The sequence below is a fragment of the Crassostrea angulata genome, chromosome 8 (genome assembly GCF_025612915.1).
Source record: "Crassostrea angulata isolate pt1a10 chromosome 8, ASM2561291v2, whole genome shotgun sequence".
NCBI classification, from domain to species: Eukaryota; Metazoa; Mollusca; class Bivalvia; order Ostreida; family Ostreidae; genus Magallana; species Magallana angulata.
Window position 1 is genome coordinate 55273545 of NC_069118.1, and position 21366 is coordinate 55294910.

General features: G+C 34.8%; 1 protein-coding gene and 1 pseudogene across 15 annotated transcripts in view; one reads left to right on the forward strand and one right to left on the reverse strand.

Moving 5' to 3' along the window:
• The window catches only part of LOC128158154 (tripartite motif-containing protein 2-like), a 275172-nt pseudogene that overhangs the window by 37795 nt on the left and 216011 nt on the right, over positions 1-21366 (reverse strand).
• The window catches only part of LOC128158106 (ankyrin repeat domain-containing protein 26-like), a 75066-nt gene that overhangs the window by 32505 nt on the left and 21195 nt on the right, over positions 1-21366 (forward strand). For 14 of the 15 annotated variants that reach the window (XM_052820823.1, XM_052820820.1, XM_052820814.1 and 11 more), the window contains 11 exons: positions 519-728; positions 1002-1163; positions 2121-2342; positions 2611-2712; positions 3544-3597; positions 5341-5708; positions 16156-16368; positions 18299-18483; positions 18932-19064; positions 19220-19399; positions 19698-19782. In XM_052820823.1, coding sequence (XP_052676783.1) covers positions 519-728; positions 1002-1163; positions 2121-2342; positions 2611-2712; positions 3544-3597; positions 5341-5708; positions 16156-16368; positions 18299-18483; positions 18932-19064; positions 19220-19399; positions 19698-19782 — 1914 coding nt within the window. The remainder of the gene's footprint in view (positions 1-518; positions 729-1001; positions 1164-2120; positions 2343-2610; positions 2713-3543; positions 3598-5340; positions 5709-16155; positions 16369-18298; positions 18484-18931; positions 19065-19219; positions 19400-19697; positions 19783-21366) is intronic. The other variant, XM_052820822.1, reaches the window with a different exon arrangement.

A 21366-nucleotide genomic window follows, 5' to 3' on the forward strand; every position in this document is an offset into this window, starting at 1 on the left:
AATTGATGTAATGATGTCTCAATCCCCCACAACTTGTGTTGGTAAATGCTAATTGCTTTGTTATTGATAATTGAAGTTTACATTAACCTTTAAGATAGTTAAATTTTGCTAAATTATATATCTCATCAAACATGTAATTTTTATGTCATTATTAAAATGAGTTGTATAGAAATTTTGATAATCATAGATATAACATTTTCAATTAAATGCAATATCAGCTACAACATTGTTGATTATTTTTCTCTTTTGTTGGATCAGAAATGAATTTAAATTCAATATTATTTCACATGTGTCATCCTAATACAATAAAACACGGTGATAGCGAACACGCTTATAATGAATTGAAGCTTACAGCGAAGAGATTTTCATTCCACGTGACTAGATAATATGTTGTTAACTTAATGGATATAACGAATTAGGTGTACGTGGTACGCTTATAATGAAGCAAACTCGTCTATCCCTGGCAGTTCATTATAACCGTGTTTTACTGTACAAATTTTTTGGTTTATCTTGATCAGAAATCTAAACAGCAAGAGACAAAAGTGGAAGAAGAAGATGAAGATGATGACGATCTTCTTCCTGTAAATACAACAGTCCAGAAGGTGGAGCCACCAGTACAGGAAGTAGAGCAAGATCACGTGCAGGAGAAGACAACCCAACCAAAGAAACCCCAACAAACAGCACTGGAACATGAAGAGGATGATGAAGACTCAGAGTGGGATTCAGAGGTACAAAGTTTCACAGGGATAATACTGTAAAGATATTTTTATTTGCATCTTAAAAACTGTGAGAGATTCTTTTAGAGCCTCTGTGCTGTATATATTTTTTTTGGTTTTGTTCCAGTTCTGCTCACTGCAAAGCTTGCTCACTTTAGCAATATAACATAAAAAGAATTTATAACTGCAAAGAAACATCATTTAATTTTCATGTAATACAGTTATCATTTCATGTGTGTTGTTGTATGTGATTTAGATTTAATTGTTTTGTATGTTGACCCATAGGAGGACAATTTCCTGCCCTCAGACTCGGCCCCTCCAGTGTATGGGGTCCCTCCACCTCCCACAGAAACAAAGGAGAGTTCTCAAAGGGGAGACCACTCTGTATCGGAGGACATTGAAGAAGAATCAGTCAGTGAATGGGAGATTGAGAGACAAATGGAAAAGGTAGGAATCTCTGGGTCTTAGTCCAACAGGTACTATAAAAAGCTTTTAACATCACAAAAATTGGCTGATGCAAATCAAAACAATGACTACAATTTAACTTCAGTTTTGTAAAAAAAAAATTGCAAATCCAAAAGAATATGATATTAAACTTTAACAAAAACAAATTTAGGTATTATGAAGAAAAAGGTTTTCTGCTGTGTCTGTAATCTTTATAGTGAGCGCAGCAAGCTCCATAGACAGCAAACGAGGAAATCTGCACATTGTTCAAAGAAATTTTTATCAGGTTGTGCGAAAAAATTCTTAATTTCCAATAATCCTTTGCAGTGCGTAGCAACATGGTGGAAAAGGTAGCGTTTCTAAGGAAAATTCTTACCTGTAAATCACAAACATCTTTTTCATTTAACAATAAAAAATGCTTTTAAAACATTCAAGTAAGCAACACGTGCTTACGTAAAAAATGTGTGTAATATGTGAACTTTTACTGGCATGTGATTTTTCCAATGCACTTCTACGAGAACTACTGATAATTTAAGTCAAAATGTATTTCATTGACGGAAATTGTCGAGTGATATCTGCTCTTCTATTCTAACATGATGTCACAATGTCTAAGACTAATAGACTAAGCTTACAGCCTTTAAGGTAATGAATAAATAGAAAGGGGGATCCAAATGTGCATGTTTCCAATTACCGGTATTGTGATCCAAATGACCACACCATGAAACATCAATTTTTATATGTCAAGTATACTGGAGGATAAGATATTCTATTTTTATTCAATTCTTTTTATCACATTGATGCATCCATTTGGTAAACCATGTTATTCTTTATTATGAAACATAATGTACCTGTGTGTATTTGATATTCAAATTATGCTGTTTTTACCCCATTGGTTGCACTTTAAAACATATTATTTGTCAATGAATGATATCATATTAGATTGATATTTTTTAATTTCAGAACCTGAAAGCTCAGCGGGAGAAATTGAAAGAACAGAAACTGAAAGAGGAAGAAGAAAATCGTCACAAGAAGTGGGAGGAGGAGCAGAGGCAGGCGATGGAGGAGCAATTCAGAGAGGAGGAAATCCAAAGAGAGGCTGAGTTGGCAAGGCAACAGCAGTGGGAAGAAGAGGAGAGAAAAAGGCAGGAGAAACTAAGGAAGGAGGCTGAGGAAGAACAGATGGTAAGACTTGTTATTAAGGTCAAAGGTCAAATGTAGTTCACTGAATTTGAGCAAGGTCTTTTGCATTTTGCCATTTTACTGAAAAGATTTATCAAAAAGAAATAGGAAGATGAAAATTAAAGATCAGAGTTCATGTTGTTAATGTTTAATTAAAACCACATGACTCTCTCTCTCTCTCTCTCTCTCTCTCTCTCTCTCTGAATAAAGGTAGCTTAATTTCTATATTTTGTTGTTAATGTTTAACTTATTGATCATTAAAACATTTCAGAGGGAAGATGAAGATTTTGATCAGGTAGAGCAGATGGAAGACCCAGAGTCCCCCAGATCCCCACCCCCTTCTTTGGACTCCTCCACAGGCTCACAGAAACGGGTAAGTAGTTATCTCCCTTGTACAAGGCATTTATCTCCCTTTTACAAGTCATGCAGTCCAACAATTCCCAGGCAATCCCTGCTTTGCTAGACAGTACCTGTTTTTGTATTGATGAAAATAGTCAAGTTTCCCTATTTGAGAAACATTTTCGAATCAAATCTTATTTGTTTATTTTTTTTTTTTGTACTCACCAAACAATGATATATTTTTGACATATTGTGAACAAGTAAAATCCCAGACCACCTATTACCCCGGTAATTAAAAATTAAACATCTTAGACTTTATTTCAATGTATTGCCAGTAATACTGAGGTCCACTGCTAATATAGAAATTTCCATTGAAAGAGTTAATTTGAAGTTGATACAATGTTTTGCACTTAAAACTGATAAATCTATATATCTTTCTTGGAAAAACATTTATACTGCAAAAACAATATCTTTTATGCATACTGATTTTATCATGGAAGTCGCATAAATAGTTATACAAGCCTAGGAAATATTGATATACTGTGGAATCATTTTTATTCGTGGCGGTCAATGTTCATGGGCAGCCAAAATTTTCCTGGTTTGTGGGGACGTAATTTCGTTGGTTGCAAATTAAGAATAATTTTAATAAGTATTAAACAAATTCTTGTATATACATTTTGGGGATGTAAATTCTTCGGCAAGGGTTATCCACAAAAGCCACGAACAGTAGTGCCCCACAAACGATGATTCCACAGTACCGGTATATACAGTAATTATCAGATAATGCCAGAGACTCAGTGTTATAATGATTAGGGAACAGACCGGTACAGGCTTGATAGATTCTTTGTTATGATCATTCTAACAGAAGGAGATGAAGAAAGCCAGCTTTCTCCTTGTGAGAGACTTTGTGAAGTCGGAGGTAATGTCTCGCTGCGGCCTCATCTATGTATATATACTGTAGTCAGTGATTGGTAGACGTTATGATGTAGACACAATTATCTGGAAGTAGTGCTTAAATAGTCACTGTAATGTCCCCTCTCTCGGCCCTGTAGCCTTATATACTGTGCATTTATTTAGTCTCTTGTATCAAAATTATATTATTCACTCCTTATTACGTGTATCAGGGATGTATAGCCATGTATTTATTCAGAAGTATGCATGTATACATATAATCATATTTGTTACATGTTGAGTTTGAGAGGGCTCTATGGGTTTATTTTTCAGTAAATACTCTTTAGATTCCTGGCGAAGAAGACGTCAGTTTGTTTAATTGGTTAAATGAGTCAGATTGTAAATTGACAAAAACATAAATTTACAATTTACAGTGCAATAACAGTGCCATCAATCAAAGTTTTATAAAATTTGATAAGACCAACCCATTAAAAGCTCTGAGGTATTTCATGTTTAAAAGTCACCATATTAAATTTTTAAAATAATTACTACTGTGGAATCATTAAAATTCCTGGGGGTCAATTTTCCTGGATTGCTTAAAATTTACAGATTTGTGGGGTCATAATTTCATGTATTATTTTATACCTAAATGAGGAAATTTACTTTATGACCCTAATTTATTAATTCGTGGAGGATGTTAATTTATGGATGAGAGAGGCACCCACAAATTCCACGAAAATTGAGCCACCAATAAATCTAATGATTCCACAGTATTCTTTTAAAAAAAACAAATCTAATATAATTGTGTGTTCACATAAAATACTTATCCCATAGAGTAATCGAAGCTCAAACAACATGTACAGGGGGTAGCTTAAGTATGAGCAAATAAAAATCAGCATTTATTTTATTGGTGTAGTCACTATGTGTGTGTTTGATTGTGGACCATTAAATTTAATTAACATTTACCAAACATAAATCCTAATTATGACTCTTCCCAAATTAACAACATCCCAAACCAGGGTGACTGTCAGACAGTCCACCAGAGTTGTTCCCCTTAATTATGATGCAACTACTGTACAATGTTGGATATTCCATGATATGTTATCATATATAAGAATTCACGTGTTACTCAATGAGATAGCTACCTTGTGGGTTATTATTTCTTTGAGGGAATAAGAACACTGTTTGGATCAGAATTTTAATCAAAGTTACCATGAGGAATTTTTTGGTCACATTCAATATTTTTTTAATTTTTATATTATATGCAGCTTTTAGCTTGATTGAAAGAATGACATAAAATAATATGATAGTAATTATCTTTGCTATGTAGTGGCATTAGTTGAGGAATAAAAAAAAAAATTAGGTTTCTTAACTAAGTGCTATCTTGGTAACTGCCTTAAACTTGCTTTCTTATGTAGATAGTGATATAATACCATTTAATTTGATGATAATGGCAAGGATTTTTTTACCTTTAGCCTTGATTGGGAGTTTGGAAATGGGGATTAAAGCATTTTCTTTGAGAGGTTTTAATGGAGTTTAATTACCTAATGTTTTAATATTCATTTTTAAATATGATAAATATTTTTGAAGGGGGGGGGGGTGATTTTCAAAATCAAATGTGGGGTTAAAATCCTTGTGGGCAGGTTAGCAGAGTTTAATCATCCTTGAAATACAATGGTTAATATGATGTTCATTCAAGTCATTAAAAAGTACAAATTGACACACAAAATATTGATAAATATTTAAGCATGATGAACGTTGTTTTAATCAGGGCATAAAGTCACCTGACACCCCACCCACAGTCCGTCTGGGCATTGACCCCCGGCGGTCCGAGTCCCCAGAATCCCCACAGAAAGAGGAAGTGAGGGAAGAGATGGTTTCTAAAAATAACACATCCGACCTGCGGGCTTCCCCCACCCAGCAAGAGTTTACCTCAGTGAAGACCCAAGGGGTAAAACAAGACAGGAAGACTGAGTCACCTCCCCTGATCACCTTTGACCCAGGGGCTGGTGGCCAGTTGCCAGAGAAGACAAGGGGACCAGTAAAGGAGGACATCATTGAAGTGACCACCAGTTTCAACACGGCGTCCCCCCGACCGACGGCTAGTGTCACAGAACAGCTACACAATGGATACGACAAGTAAGACGCTCACACGTAACACTGCTTTGTCTTCTTTAACCGGAAACATTTTGAGAATTTTATGAAACAAATTATTCACATTCATTTAGTAAACTTAATTCTTTTAGGTAGAAATAGAGTGATGTGAAAGATTCCAACTAGTAATAATTTTCTGAAATATATTTTTTAAATTGTTTGATTTGGTTAATATTCAATACTGGTATATGGTAAAATTTTCAGAAATTTTCACAATGCAAACATGTCCACATACATAGAAAACAATAACCGTCGGAATGATAACCCAAACCAATATGCAGGGATGAAACGCCTCAGACTTCTATGAACCGTAAACAGAGATTTGCAGAGGACTTAATTAGAGCAGTGTTTGAAGAATTAGTGCTTGTCAAGTTTGTTAGTACTGTATTTGTGTATTCTTTTTGCAAAAACATCCGTAATAATTCAAAGAAATTACATTTATAAAAGAGATCCGTCACGCTTCCCATCACATACAGGTGGTCGATCCATCGGAACTAATGACACAGTACTGACACAGCTAATGATGCTTTGATGTCAGATGATGTCAGGCAGCACTTTGTTAAAATACAGGGAAGCCATCATTCAGCAGCTGCAAACATTTAAAGAAAACCTCGCTTTGGTTTAATTTTTTAGTCAGTACATTTTGTAATTATGAGCTCAATCCAAAACTTTATAGCCAAAGAAACTATTAGCAGTAACTCTTTGTATTTTGTATCAGCTAGGTTGAAGATTCATCATGTAAATGACGTAATGTTGAGTGATTGAAACATCAGGTGTTGTAAAGGTAACTACTGTACCTGTATTGATTTCTAACAAGTTTCATTCAGAGGGAGAAAAGAATTCCAGAAGGCAAAAGGTTGACAGATGTTTGTGAGTTGAGATTACCTCCCTTGATAGCTGTCCTCCTCAATAATTGATGAAGCATATCAAAAGCAGACTACAACTTAATAATGAATTGATGCACGTAGAAAGTGAAGCAAAACTATTAATACAATTCTTCTTAAAACTTGAAGGAATTGGGGATGTTGTGGTCCACTGAGCTTCTTGTAATTTGATGGCGATCACTGCGAATGTGGAATATATGGAGAGTTAAACTGTCTCCTTCTTTAAAGAGTCCGGATCTTCTGAGTTTGTAGACTCATTCACCATCTGTAACCTCTCCATGACAGCTACTGATGCTTGTACTGATATTTGTAGGCCAATTAGTGCCAGGGATTATCTCACTTTGATTGAATTTGTCTGAATTCATTTGATAACACAGGAAATTAACTCATAGATTTGATGTGTGACAGTGTGGATTTACCATTCTGTTCAGTGATGGGTAAGAATGTAATTATTATTGTTTATACAAGGTAGCTAGCATACTTCTTTGAGATCAGATCAGATCGAACGTGCTCAACAAAATGAAAGTTTCATTCACTCTGTGTACCAAGAACTGGATTATATCATGTAGTCAAGTAACGATGCATTAATCTAGCTTTCTGTTAAATAATAATTTTGAAAAAATATTTTGATATTGAACTAAAATTATTATGGATGGTTTCTCTACTGTTTTTACCCCTTCATCAATGTGTTCCTGTATGGTACCTTCAAATGTTTTACTTTTTCGTACCTGTATTTGGACAGAATAAAAACATGGTTTTAAAAATACAACAAGGCATTTAAAACCCACTGATAAATATTGGAGTTGTTCATGAGGGGGACTGCTTTTAGAAATTTTCAAATGAAATCCAATTCAATGGTTTTGATCTAATTCAAGTTGATGTAATTAATGATTGGCATTACGTGAAAATTTCAATAAAATCCAAGGGTGTTTTTTCAGAATTTTTTATGTTAACTTAAACTTTCAAGCACTTCCAAAGTCTAGTACTTCACTGCTGTAATAATATTGTTCGTGCATGCACGCTTTCAGCACGCATACTGTGTGTAAAAATTTGGCGTGGATATAAAGGGCTGTTATTCCGTCTCTGTTGTTCAGTATGACAATATTTATGCTGAGAGCATTCACAGGTTATGTGGAATGGTCAATAGTTTTTCTATCCCTATTGATTTAAGATTTTTTCCTTGTGGGCTTACTAGGAAATGGGGCTAGTTTATTCAGGTCAGAAAGGGTACCATTGGACCAGTGTTATAGCCCTGTGTTTGTAGAAATAAATATTTGTGTGTAATTAACAGTGAACAAAAATACTCAAGTGCGAATTTAATATTTTCGTTTGAGGGATTCTCTGTTTTCGTCTCTTGTAATACCAGGTTAGTTAAATTTACGTTAGAGATCAAAAGTTGCCTATCTAGGCTTTATGGAATTTAATTTGTTCGTTCTGTGTTGTGACATATCGTTACAAATATTATTTCTAGAGCTATTTGGATATTATTGTGAGTGGGTTATTGTACTGTGTTGACAACAAACCTCTCTGTCCCAATATTCAACAGAAAATCTGACACCGAAATAAAATACATCTTTATTGCAATTTCTAGATGTATTTATTTATTTCAAAATTGGGTTCTCAGTTGATTGAATGGTTCAAGCAGGCATTGAACACAGACTTTGGTGCCTGACATCTCACTCAAATATCGGTTACAGTAGTTGATAGAAATTCTAATGTTATTGGGAACTGAAAAAACTTTTGTAGCTCTTTGATCCTTTAACATGTTACGATAAACTAATGATACCATTTTTATCCCCCAAACGCTACTGAGATTAAGTTCTTTCACTGTGACCTATTTAAGGGCATTTTGAAACTTTTTTATTCTCATCATACTTACCAATTTTAATTATTTCACGGATATGTTAGAAAAAAGAAATTACTTTTATAGAATTAATTCACTTAAAGATTCAGAAAATATATATGTTTGGCTATGCAAGATCATGTTAAGAGTAAAAGTATGATAGGGGTTTGAGAATAAAGTTAGAACGACCATCTACATAGATATGTTTACTACTAAGGTGACAAAAGGCCTATAGTTATTGCAAGTAAATTGTTAGCCGAGCACAGATGTTTGGTGATTTCTAAAGGGAATTCACAAAACACTACAGAAATTTGCTGGGTTGTTGATCTGTCAGTGTTTAATTGTTGTAATCAGTGTTTAATTGTTGATCTGTCAGTGTCTACAGATTGTCAGTGTATTTACTGGTTAATCTCAGTGTTTACTGGTTGATCTGTCAGTGTCAATTGGTTGATCTGTCAGTGTCAACTGGTTGATCTGTCGGTGTTTACTCCTTGATCTGTCAGTGTTTACAGATTGTCAGTGTTAAGTGGTTGATCTGTCAGTGTTTACTGGTTGATCTGTTGGTGTTTACTGGTTGATCTGTCAGTGTTTACTGGTTGATCTGTCAGTGTTTACAGATTGTCAGTGTTAACTGGTTGATCTGTCAGAGTTAACTGGTTGTTCCTCAATATGAGAGCTGATTTATTCACAAACAATGCAGGACACAGAGCTCATGTAGTGTCACACCACAGCGGTCCCTTCAAGGGCAGATAACTCACTTCCTATCTTGATCTTCTCTTTGTTTACAAACAATATGGCCCTAAACACAAATGCAGTAGGATTTTAATTAAAAGCCAGAATTCTCAAGGTCAAATCAGACTATACAGAACTTATATTTTTTGCAGAATTGTTTTCCTTTTATCAGAACTAGGTCAATGATCTTTTGCATTGTTATTCCATAAGATTATGCTTTAATATTTACCCGATAAATACGCTAGATTAGGATTAGCAGCAGAAGTTCCAGATTAATGGTGATAATCCCTGATCAAACCTTTAACACATAATGTAGTCATTAGACGACATGTTATTTAAAGTTTGTGATCTATTGTTACCCTTACATAGTAAAACTAGCCGAGTAGTGTATTGCAGGCGCATGCAAGTTAAACCTTACCCGTTCTGACTGTGAGTACAGTGATTGTTAGAGAGAGTGTTAGAGGCTTTAACGGTTTCCTTTGTCTTTTTTAATCCTTATGGCATTACATGTATATGCAAAGAATGTATCATTTGGTAATCTGCTTGCATTTGTGTTTGTGTAAACCTGCAGTTATGCACATTACACAAAGACTTGTCAGAGTTCCTAGCCAGGATTGTCAACTGTAAATGATACTTCTTTAGAGTTATTGCCCTTGTTCTATCATTAGCAGTTGCTTTATTAGCTTTACTTGCTGTTGGTGTGCTCATCATATGAAAGGAATTTTTTCAAAGGAATCATGAGCAGAAACCTCTCATTGAAACATGATGTCTTTAAGAACTATATATTTATTAAGATGCATTCTCTATAAATGCATATTTCTTACCACAGACATCGAATAGCTTCAAATTCAAATTCTTTTTTCAGTGTGTCAATCCCATTGTAACTATTTTTAGACAGAAATCGCAATCATGTGACACTAAACCAATGTCCAAAACAACTTGGTTTGTTTACATGTGCAATTTCCGGATGAGATTTAATGGCCTGTAAATTGATAGGTGATGACCTATGATGCGTGAAACCTTTCGTAAGATGAAATTTTGATTAGCTCTTTTTATTTCCATTGTCATAATCAAAAAGTAAAGCATCTATTTTGAGTCACAGTCCCACTTTAACATTATATTACTGTACAAAAAGAAAAATTTTTGCTGAATTTTAGCTTAATTTAACTATTCCACCATGCCATATTACATCATATTTCATCTGATCATTATGATCTCTGTAGGAAGAACGAGATTCTTGTGTTAGGTACTTGCACAAGAAATATATGCCTTGCTGTGTAAAGATATGATAGATTTATAGTAAATTAAGAAATCTTTACTGTAAATTATTTTTCAGCAACAATTTAAAAGCAAAAAAGGTGATTAATGTATATTTCAGAGAAAAATGCAAGTTAAAAAGTTCACTGGGATATGAACTTGGTTGGTCACAGAATCAAATCAAAGGGCTTCTCAGAAGATCTTATCATATACCAACCAAGTTCATATCCCGGTGAACTTTTTAGCATTGTTGTTATTACTTATATAATTTTCGTTTGAAAAAGGCAAACCATGCAGAGTTATTAATACAACCATGTTTTAATGTTCATAATAATGCAAGCATTAAGCGCATGCAGTATTCATTGTGACGTCATTGAAACCATTCACATGTAATTGAATGTTTTTGCTATTCTTTCTAATTAGGTTCATATAAGGAAGCATACTTGCAAATGTAAATATTAATTTTTATATGACAGAAATGCAGCTAAATTAAAACTCTTACAAAATTAAACTAAGACTTTTAAATTAAATGTATAAGTATCATTCCTCATGGCTGATTGTTACCCAAACAATATTAATACATTCAGGGATTCCTCTCTTATTTTACAGTAAGAGTGGATAATTGAGTGGAGCACTATGTTAAAAAAAAAATTGCAGCAATTTTGTTTACAGAGGGGTACATAAGCTTGGGATTGTAGTAGCTAAAGGGGGAGCTAGCACCTGTCTTAGAGAATACTGAATACGGAAAATACTACAGGAGTCGCTCGACTTGCCTAAACATAATGTTTTAGATCAACAGTCTGAGTGGTTTAACTGTTAAATCTTGTCTAAATACAACCAGTCATTGTCAAATGTGAGAAAAGTCAGGCTATGCGTGATTGTTCTCTAATGTCATCCGCAGGTGTACAGCGGGTAGGGGGCCAAGGGAGATAATCTCAGGCCTGGCGGTCACTTGTTAAAGTATGCATTAGTCTTCTGCTTATTTTTTGTAATGTTTAATGTTTGTTTCAGAATCTTTCTTATAATAAAAGTCCATCTGATAAATATAACATTCTCTAAGAGGTTTAAGGAGGCTCTGTTTTTGTTTGTTTCCCTCCATGTTAAATTTGGCTGGATGTGAAAACTTTAAAATTATTTGTTGAACCAAGTATGTTGAAAGAGTTTTCTTGATTTTAAGTAACACTCTATGGTCCATATAATCCTATTTAAATGTACAGCCTTTGCACTGTAACAATCACTTTTAAGTTTGTAAGGTGACTGATTTTATTCAACATCACACATGTACCGTATATCATGTAATTTTCGTAATGATCTAGTTTTTGCTTTTTTCGTGATCTTTTTTTAATACGCAGAAATTATATATCCTCTATCATTTTCTATTTTGAATTTCAAAAAATGACTGACGCAAATTAAAAATGTTACAAATTTTTCCCATTTTCGTATATTTTGTGACACACAAAAAACCCGGATGTACAGTAACTATCAAAATTAAATGTACTCTGTAGTTTTGGAGATAAAAAAAAGTGCTAATAAATAGCCACGACCTGGATGATTGAGCTTCAATAAGGCTAATATACAGGAGTGGGCTCGCCAGTCAGCTTTGCTCGAATATATGATCATTGTATGTCCAGATCCGAGTGCCTCCTCAGTGCTCTGTGACAATAATGTTACTAAAGTCTGTCCCAAGATATTTATGCAGCACATTTGGACGATTTTTAATAAAAATACACTTACCTGTGAAAGAAGTGCAATTGAAATAGTTGAAAGGGATATTTTCCAAGATAATTTCATTGACACATTATCATCTTTCACTCAGAAAAATTCACAGGAACGAAAACAGATTCCTTACGGAGATTTATAATGGGGAATGTTTACATCTTTTCTCCATTCGGAATACACTCGGAATACATCGCGCAATATTTCAACGTTATCATCCGGGCTTGCTGCAATACAAAATCTCCGTAGACATCACATTTTTTAGCATTGTATTGAAACCTGATAAGCTAACAGGGGCGTTTTGACTGAGAAATCTTGGAAATTTTTCATACTTTTGAATAAACATCGTTTGAATCCCGAGGTATTTATAAATATCAAGCAATTAAGCCAAATGTGAATCCAAAATATCTTGGGACAGAGTATAACTGTCATTTGATGTAATTATAACGGAATTTGTATAGGTTAATTGCCAGTGGGTAAATATAGTACATATTATTTATAATGCAATGTGATTTATGTAAAGAAATAAGTTAGTCGATATATATCATCTACTAGCGTGAACCAAAGTCTTAGGAATTAGATAAAGAAAGACTATACAGAATTATAATGTAGGACTTTCAATAAATGCATTTATAAAGTCAGAGATATGCATGGGATCCTTAACCGTATGTTTATCAGTTGCCCATGTCTATTGTTCATAATTTGTGAAAATATTTTAATTTAGAAATTTTTAGCTTTATATGCAAAATACTTCTGAAGTTAATTCTTGACTTTTTAAGCACCAGTTTGCATAAGCTCTTAGGTATTTGCTTAATGATGTGGGTATAAAAATCTTTTAGCACAAATTTTTGCCAAAACTTTGGATCAAAATTGTTTTGCTTTCCATATACAGCTAGAGAAATTTGGCACTGTCTGAAATTGGCCAAATCTGTTCCAACATTTTATTTAACTTGATTGAGCTCAATTCAGATTTCATTTACTCTTACTACCACCCTGAATTCTGATTCAATTAAACTTTACTGTTTGAATTTAAGCTGATTACACATTAGAGCTATATTGCTGACCTAATATTTGTACAACTTTGCAGAAGAACTTGACAGTGAATTTGGTCTAGATTTGCAGGACCTGACTGCTATATCAGACTTTATGCTGGACTATTTAGAGTCGATACACTAATTTTGGGTCGGACTTTTTCCGTTGAATGGACTGTATCAGTGTCAGCCCTAGCGTCATGTTTGTTTTACGTAGCTCGGAGTTTGTTTTCCAAGATTAGCAGTGTGTAAAATTTGCATTATTGAGCAGGAACGTAAACTGAGTCGACTATTTCTCTGCTTCATTACTCCAGGGGAATTGTTTTGAATCCAGTGCGCCAATTGACACACCTTAATAAGTACCCATTTTGTCTGTGTATGATTTAGTGGACCTTTTTTTTCAGGGCAAAATACAATCAATGCTTTTTTTGAGGGGGGTTATGCATGTGGTATTGGTAAATGGCATTTAGTATGGATTTACTAGCGTTGAGCTCGTCTCCCGAAATTTGTGTTCTTTTTTCTTTTTTCGGAGATAGGAACATCAAATTGACAGCCAAATAAGCTGGTATCGTAACATGATAAAAAGTTCTTTTCACTACCTGGGATTTAAACTGATCACCTATCGGCATTGGGTATTTTATTAATATGTGACAAGACAGAGAAGAGGTAACTTCTAAAGCATCAGAGAGATACTTAATGCACAACTCGTCCATTTGAATCGTGTGATGGCCAGAATTTGCTCCAAAGATGGGCACATTCATCATTATTTGAACCACAATGGGGGGGATTAGTGTTGATAATTTTTTGTGAGGGACTCATTTTAAGATATTGGAGGATTTGACACGATTTAAAATGACAAATGGACATTGAAAGAGATAAAGGGCTCAGTTTAAATACACAACATTGAAATCAGGAAATATTTAAACTGATTGCAATTTACTTCTTTAAAACGTGAAAAGGAATTTTCATTTTAATGTGGGAGCCTTTAGAACAGTGATTTTAAAACCATTGAAGAGCGCATATTAAAATTGCTTGCATTTATTTAATTATTTGAATGGTTATTACATGCAAACTAATTGAGTGCATGTTGCCCTTGAACTATGGAGTATACATTTGACAGAACTGGATGTGCGGATCTGTTATCCAGATACTTAAGGTTAGTTTTGCTGTGAATCCGGACCAGAAAATGTTCTGGTATTGGCAGAAAATAACAAGTGTTCTAAAGTTGGCCGGAGGAATTTTTTTTTTGATAATACATGTATAATTTTTGAAATCCATATAATTATTAAATAAATTCTTTGATAAGAATTTTAATGAATTGAGCATTGAATTTAACAGATTTGTAATTTATATTGCTATACAGTGTATTCATGGTGTATGTATATTGATGCATGTTCAACAAGAGATATGAGATTTGACACTTAAAGTTTTCTTGCTATTTAAATTCTTGTGACCAGGGAATAGTTATAAAGGTAAATTCATTGTCTTTCTAGCTGAGATTAAATTGTCTTTCTCTTTCATTATGTCCCTATGATTATATTATCATTGTGTGTGAATAAAAGAGTTACTGAACTGACAGTTTGCATTGAAGAGAGAGATCAAGTCTCAAAGAGAGAGAGAGAGAGAGAGAGAGAGAGAGAGAGTGTTGGGAGCCCCTTGTAGATAAGTGCTTGTATATCTGGGAATATTAAAGGGACTTTTGACTTTCCTTTGCCCTGTTTGAAGATTAACAGTGTTTGTAATTTGCAAGATAAACTTTTTCCTTTATATATATCATAAATATTGATTGAGACAAACACTGGGTCAGATAGTTATAATTTACACTGGTCTACGACAGCATTTCTGTTTTAAGCCGGTCATGCGTTCAGTATATAAATATCGATCGTAATTATAGGAACATTTCCGCAACAATGTTTGCAACAGCAGTGCTTGTTTTTTTTATTTTGGACCCCCAGAATAGAGAGTGATGGAGATTGATTATTGTTTATGCATTAAACCAGTAATAAGCCTTAGATATCTAATATACATTAACTTTATCAGGTGGAGATCGTTTCATATTTCACCGCTTTATTATTAATGACAGGGGCTCTGATATCGGGGAGGGGGGGGGGGGGGGGTCGAAAGGTGATGCGGTGTGGATAAATTTGTTAAAAAAAAGAAAAATTTCAGGTGATCTAAGATAAGAGCCACTCATTATACATGTACTACTTACATGTGCTAATTACATGTACATGTATTACAAATTGTGTGTCTAACAATCAAATTATTATGGATTTGTGTATACATGTTTTAATATGATAAGTCTGACATATTTTTGGTTTACTGGTTATTCTGTGTGTACAATGGGTGCATGGACAAAATGTCCAGCGTGACCTAAAAAAAACAATCACATGGACTAGCACCAACTGACCGGGGGGCGGGAGGGGGGGGGGTCCAAAGTCTGGACTCTTTTGATTTTTAATTTTCTGGCTGTACTTAATCTCTGAGAGATTTTAGTCAGCTTTTGATATTAAAAACGCTTAAATCTCTGCAAATCTCTGTGTCCGTGTCCTAGTGTTCTTACTCTTTATGATATTGAACAAAGGAGATGGTCTTTTGTTTGGGGTTTTTATCATGTAGTGAGGACATATGTTGTTTTGAATGAGTCAATTAAAGGATTTTAATATCAGGACTTAAATGATTGCAGAAAAGATTAAATGACCTCATATTAAGTAGAAGTCATTTAAGTTTTATCAATTTAGTCACTTCAAATTTCTCAGTCTCTCTACCCCTTTTCCCTCTGTCTCTCTTTCTCTGTTTCTCTCCCTATGTCTCTCTCTCTCTTGCTGACTTTCTCTTTTCTTTTGGAGTATTAGTAGAACTATGAATACTAAATGTTAATGTAAAGAAATCACTTCACAGCAGCACACGCCTCAGTTTAACTTTTTTTGCATGTCGCCTGATTTCCCTGTTTTTATTTTTCGTCACAGAGACACTGACATACATGGGGGACAGAAGAATCGCCCCGAGGGCCCGGCCTTCTCCCACAACCACAGTGTAGGCGTCAGCTCCTTTAGCTCCTCCCCTGCTGTCAATCACAGGCGACCCAGCCCACACATCACTATAGGCTCCTCCCCTCCCAACATGCACAGCGATGGCATGAGTGTGGATGATGAGGACTCCGTCGACTTTGATTTTGACAGGTATTTTGTTTAAATTTTTTTGTACTACACCACTTATTTAGCTGTTATTATTTTTGAAAAGATTAAAGGGACTTAGACATGAGTTTTGAGACATTTTGTCATTTGCACATGAAGGTTTAGAGGTAGAATTTTTTTTTTTAAATTCACATGCACTGCTTTTATTTCATTGGTTATTCGCCTCAGAATTGATGTTTACAATGACTTATTTTTTTCCATTCTGATGATGAGTTTTTGCTATCACAAATCAAAGAGATACTATTTATTTGATGTAAATTTACTTTCAAATTGTCAAATTAAGCCATTCATTTACAGTTAATTAATAACAAAAAGAGGATTTGAAAGTTTCAATGATTTTACGTACAGATACATTAAGTTTCTCACTGGGTGAGAATATGTTACCACATATTATTACTTATTAGGTTAGTTAATGGCTCACTACGGAAATATATTGGGTTGATCAATCTCATAGATGGCGAGGCGAAGCCGAGCCTTCTATGAGATTGATCAACCCAATATATTTCCGTAGTGAGTCAGTAACTAACCTAATAAGTGTTTTGTTTTCTCGAGGACTATCAAGCGACATATTTATTCACAAATAGCGATGATCTACGCAAAGCCATGTACAAGATGCCTTACATCTCGTCCAATTTAACTCATTTAAACTCTTCAAAATTTTCAATCTCACCTTTCAAATACTCTTTCAAAATCTTTGCTTCACCCATGTTTACTTACAATGTTTTGTTGCTATTCAGTTTCAAATGTTTTCCCCCTTTCCTCTGCAGAGATTTGAGCAAATTTCGACGCTGTCATTTTGTTCTGCTCCAGACAAAACAATGTGACGTCAATATTCTAAGGGCAACTACTCTAATTTTAAAGAATTTCAAAGGGCAACAACTCCAAATACTTTAAGAACTTACGGCATGCAGTTTATGTATTGAATACTATGAAATGTCGAAATGAGTAAGCGAAGCGTCGACCAATGACGGCCATATTGCCTAATATTATTTCTCACAGAACAAATATAGAGATATATGAGGCAATCACGTGCTATGTTTAAACCAATGAAAATGTGACATTTCAGTCCAAGGGAAAACAAATGCATATGTATCCATGGACATGTATAAATTGAAAACACCAAAATTATCAATGTAGGGGAAAAAGCACAGTCTTATGTATGGGAAGGTTTAAAATGCAAAGAAACAAATTTAAACAAAATTAATACATGGAACAGACACTGTCCAAAATGTCATTATTGATGAATACTTTGAATGTTACTTTGAATATGCACATGCAAGATTTCAAAGTGCACAATAAAGGTAATATACCAGTGAGAATTAGTGAATATCTTCTGCACAGCAGAGTACGGGAAACTGTCGGAGGATGTAGTTTGACGTATGACATCACAATAAAGTCAACTGTGTCTTTTGGCACAATTTCAAATTTTCTCCTACTTTTATGATGTCATTTATTGTCTATGACATCATAATCATTGATTCTGTCTAGAACACCTTGCATTAAAGTTTTCCCGTAATAATGTGTTCTATGGATACTATGTAAACAATACTCAAGGATCGGGTCAAACATGGCAGGTATGGAATATTTGTGTTTTTTGTAAGATGGGGATATTTTTGCAATTTTTACATGTTAGCTCTTTAATTTCCAAATAAGGGTTGGATTGCATTTGTTTAGATATCATATTACAAAGAAATGTTTATTTTCCAAAAAATATGGTGTAACAATTCAAGATTTAGAAACTTTGAGGTTGGTACTTGCACAAAGACAAATAATATTTCATTATGTATGAATCAAAGTGTCTTGTTTTGTTTACAGATAAGATAAAGAACTGTGAGGATTTTAATTTTATAATATTCAGTAATTTCTGTATTTGATAGTTTTATTATTTCTGTATGATATAAATCCTGTTCTTCAGACCTGCAGACAATATGGGGAGTTATCTTCGGGGCCTGCCTGGGGGTAACTACGGGCCGTATCGAGGGTTAGATCTGCCTGACGATGACGCCTTCTCCTACACCTCCACAGAGAACGGAGACAGCATGATTTACCAGAGTAACACTCCCTACGGCAAGGACGTCCTCGCCTCCATGAACCTCTCAGGTCAGGGTCATTGCTAAGGTCAAAAGTCACTGTGTGAGACACATTGATGGAGCGTTGTCACTGAATTTAATGTAATTGTGTTATTTCCTAATACACTGATTCAGAAAAATATTCTAAAGAAAGGTTTACTAATTAATATTTGAATTGGAAAGTAAGATTTGAAGATTAGAAAGTTCAACAAGATTGTATGATATGTTATACTATAAATGATATATTGAATAAAAATGTCAGATAATCAAAAATGAAATAGTGCTTTAATCAAAACTGGTCCAAAGTCTGTAACCCATATTTATTATGACTTGGACCAGTTTTGATCATGACTTGGACAAGGTTTTTTTTATCAATGAGCAAATTCATCTTGGAATACCTGACCTTTTTGGCTGACAACATGAACATGTTGTTACACATACAAGGGAGAGGTTGATATTAAGCCTTGGTTCGGTTGTAGATCCAGCCACTGTGCTCAAACTCCAGGAACACATGCACGAACAGAACAAGAGGCTGGACCAGGAGAGGAATGTCAGAATGACCCTGGAGAATAAGATGAGGTCACTGAGCAAGGAGAAGAACGAACTCATCAAGTAGGTCATGGGTCAAGGTTACATCCTGATTGTCCAGGGATTGCTGTTTTGTACCATAATTATCTGTTTATTTCAACAGTAATCTAAGTTTTGTTCACAATCACTTTTACATCGCTTGGGTTGGAATCTCTCATGTATGACTTTCTGTTTTGTAGGAAAGTAGACAACTTGAGTCAGACTCGATCCTCCTTGGAGCAAACCAAACTTGACATGGAGCAGAAGATCCGCAATCTCGAGTACAATCTCAGTGAGGAGGCTGAGATGAGAAAAAATGCTGAGACGCTGCTTGGTAAAACCAAGGATCAACTAACTCGAAAAGAGGAACAGTTCACGAGGTAAACAGCAGACTCGGTGACAGGATGTAAACAACAGACTCAGTGACAGGATGTAAACAACAGACTCAGTGACAGGGTCTCATTTTCTAATGACTTCAATGTGTGGTTTATTTTCAGGACTAATCTTAACCTATATATTACATTTTGATGAAACCCATTGAGTAGATTTGATTTAAAAGAGTCTTGAGAAATGACATGTGAAAGCTTGGAATACTAGAATATCCATAATACAATATAACAGGGAAGCAGTATGCTGTACTTCAGTTTTCTATATTGTTTTATTTTCATTGGTTTACAGTGAGTTGGAGGCTAAACAGAAAACAGAACTACAAATGAGGAACCTTCAGCTGGATCTGAGAACAGCCAACAACAATATCAAACAGGTAAATCAACAGCAAACAGGTAAATCAACATCACACTGGTAAATCAACGTACAGGTAAATCAACACCACACAGGTAAATCAACAGCAAACAGGTAAATCAACATCACACTGGTAAATCAACATACAGGTAAATCAACACCACACAGGTAAATCAACAGCAAACAGGTAAATCAACATCACACTGGTAAATCAACATACAGGTAAATCAACACCACACAGGTAAATCAACATCAAACAGGTAAATCAACAGCAAACAGGTTATTCAACATCACAAAGATAAATCAACATCACACAGTTGATTGCCTAGATTGCCTACAGTCTCTCCAAAAATGGTATTAAACAAGCTCTTGACGTCCTCTTTAAAATGATGTCAAATTGAATATAGGTTCCAGGATTACTTTTTTTAGGTCACCTGAGTCACTCAGGTGACCTATTGCAATTGGTCTTCGTCCGTCGTCGTGCGTTGTGCGTCGTGCGTTAACAATTTTACATTTTTAACTTCTTCTTGGAAACTACCAGGCCAATCGTTACCATTTTTGGTGTGAAGCATCTCTATGGTAAGAAGAATCTAAATTGTGAAATTTATGGCTCTACCACCCCTGGGGTGCCACGGGCAGGGCCAAATATGCAAAAAAAGCCAAATTTTCAAAAATCTTCTTCTCTACTTCCACACATGTGAGGAAAAAACTGAATGCATGGTTATGATGTCCATGAGGCCCTCTACCAAAATTGTGAAATTTATGGCCCCTGGGTCAGGGGTTCTGGCACTAGGGTGGGGCCAATATGGCCATATAGTAAAAATGTATTAAAATCTTAGAAAATCTTCTTCTCTACTCCCATATATATTTGTTAAAAACTAAATGCATGGTTATGATGTCCATGAAGCCCTCTACCTTAATTGTGAAATTCATGACCCCTGGGTCAGGGGTTCAGGCTCTAGGGTGGGGCCAATATGGCCAAATAGTAAAAATGTATTAAATCTTAGAAAATCTTCTTCTCTACTCTCATATATATTTGTTAAAAACTAAATGCATGATAATGATGTCCATGAAGCCCTCAACCTAAATTGTGAAATTCATGACCTCTTTGTTAGGTGTTCATGCTCTAGGGTGGGGCCAATATGGCCAAATAGTAAAAATGTATTAAATCTTAGAAAATCTTCTTCTCTACTCCCATATATATTTGTTAAAAACTAAATGCATGTTTATGATGTCCATGAAGCCCTCTACCTAAATTGTGAAATTCATGACCCCTGGGTCAGGTGTTCAGGCTCTAGGGTGGGGCCAATATGGCCAAATAGTAAAAATGTATTAAATCTAAGAAAATCTTCTTCTCTACTCCCACACATGTGGGCAAAAAACTGAATACATGGTTATGATATCCACAGTCTCCTTTACCTAAATTGTGAAATTCATGGCCCCTGGGTCAGGGGTTCAGGACATGGGGGGGTGGGGGGGGCAATATGGCAATAAAGTGTAAATGCATATAATGTTTAAAAATCTTCTTCTCTATTCTCACACATCTGTATAAAAAAAAACGACTAATAATTATGTTTACCAGGAAGTCCTCTACTGAAATTTTAAT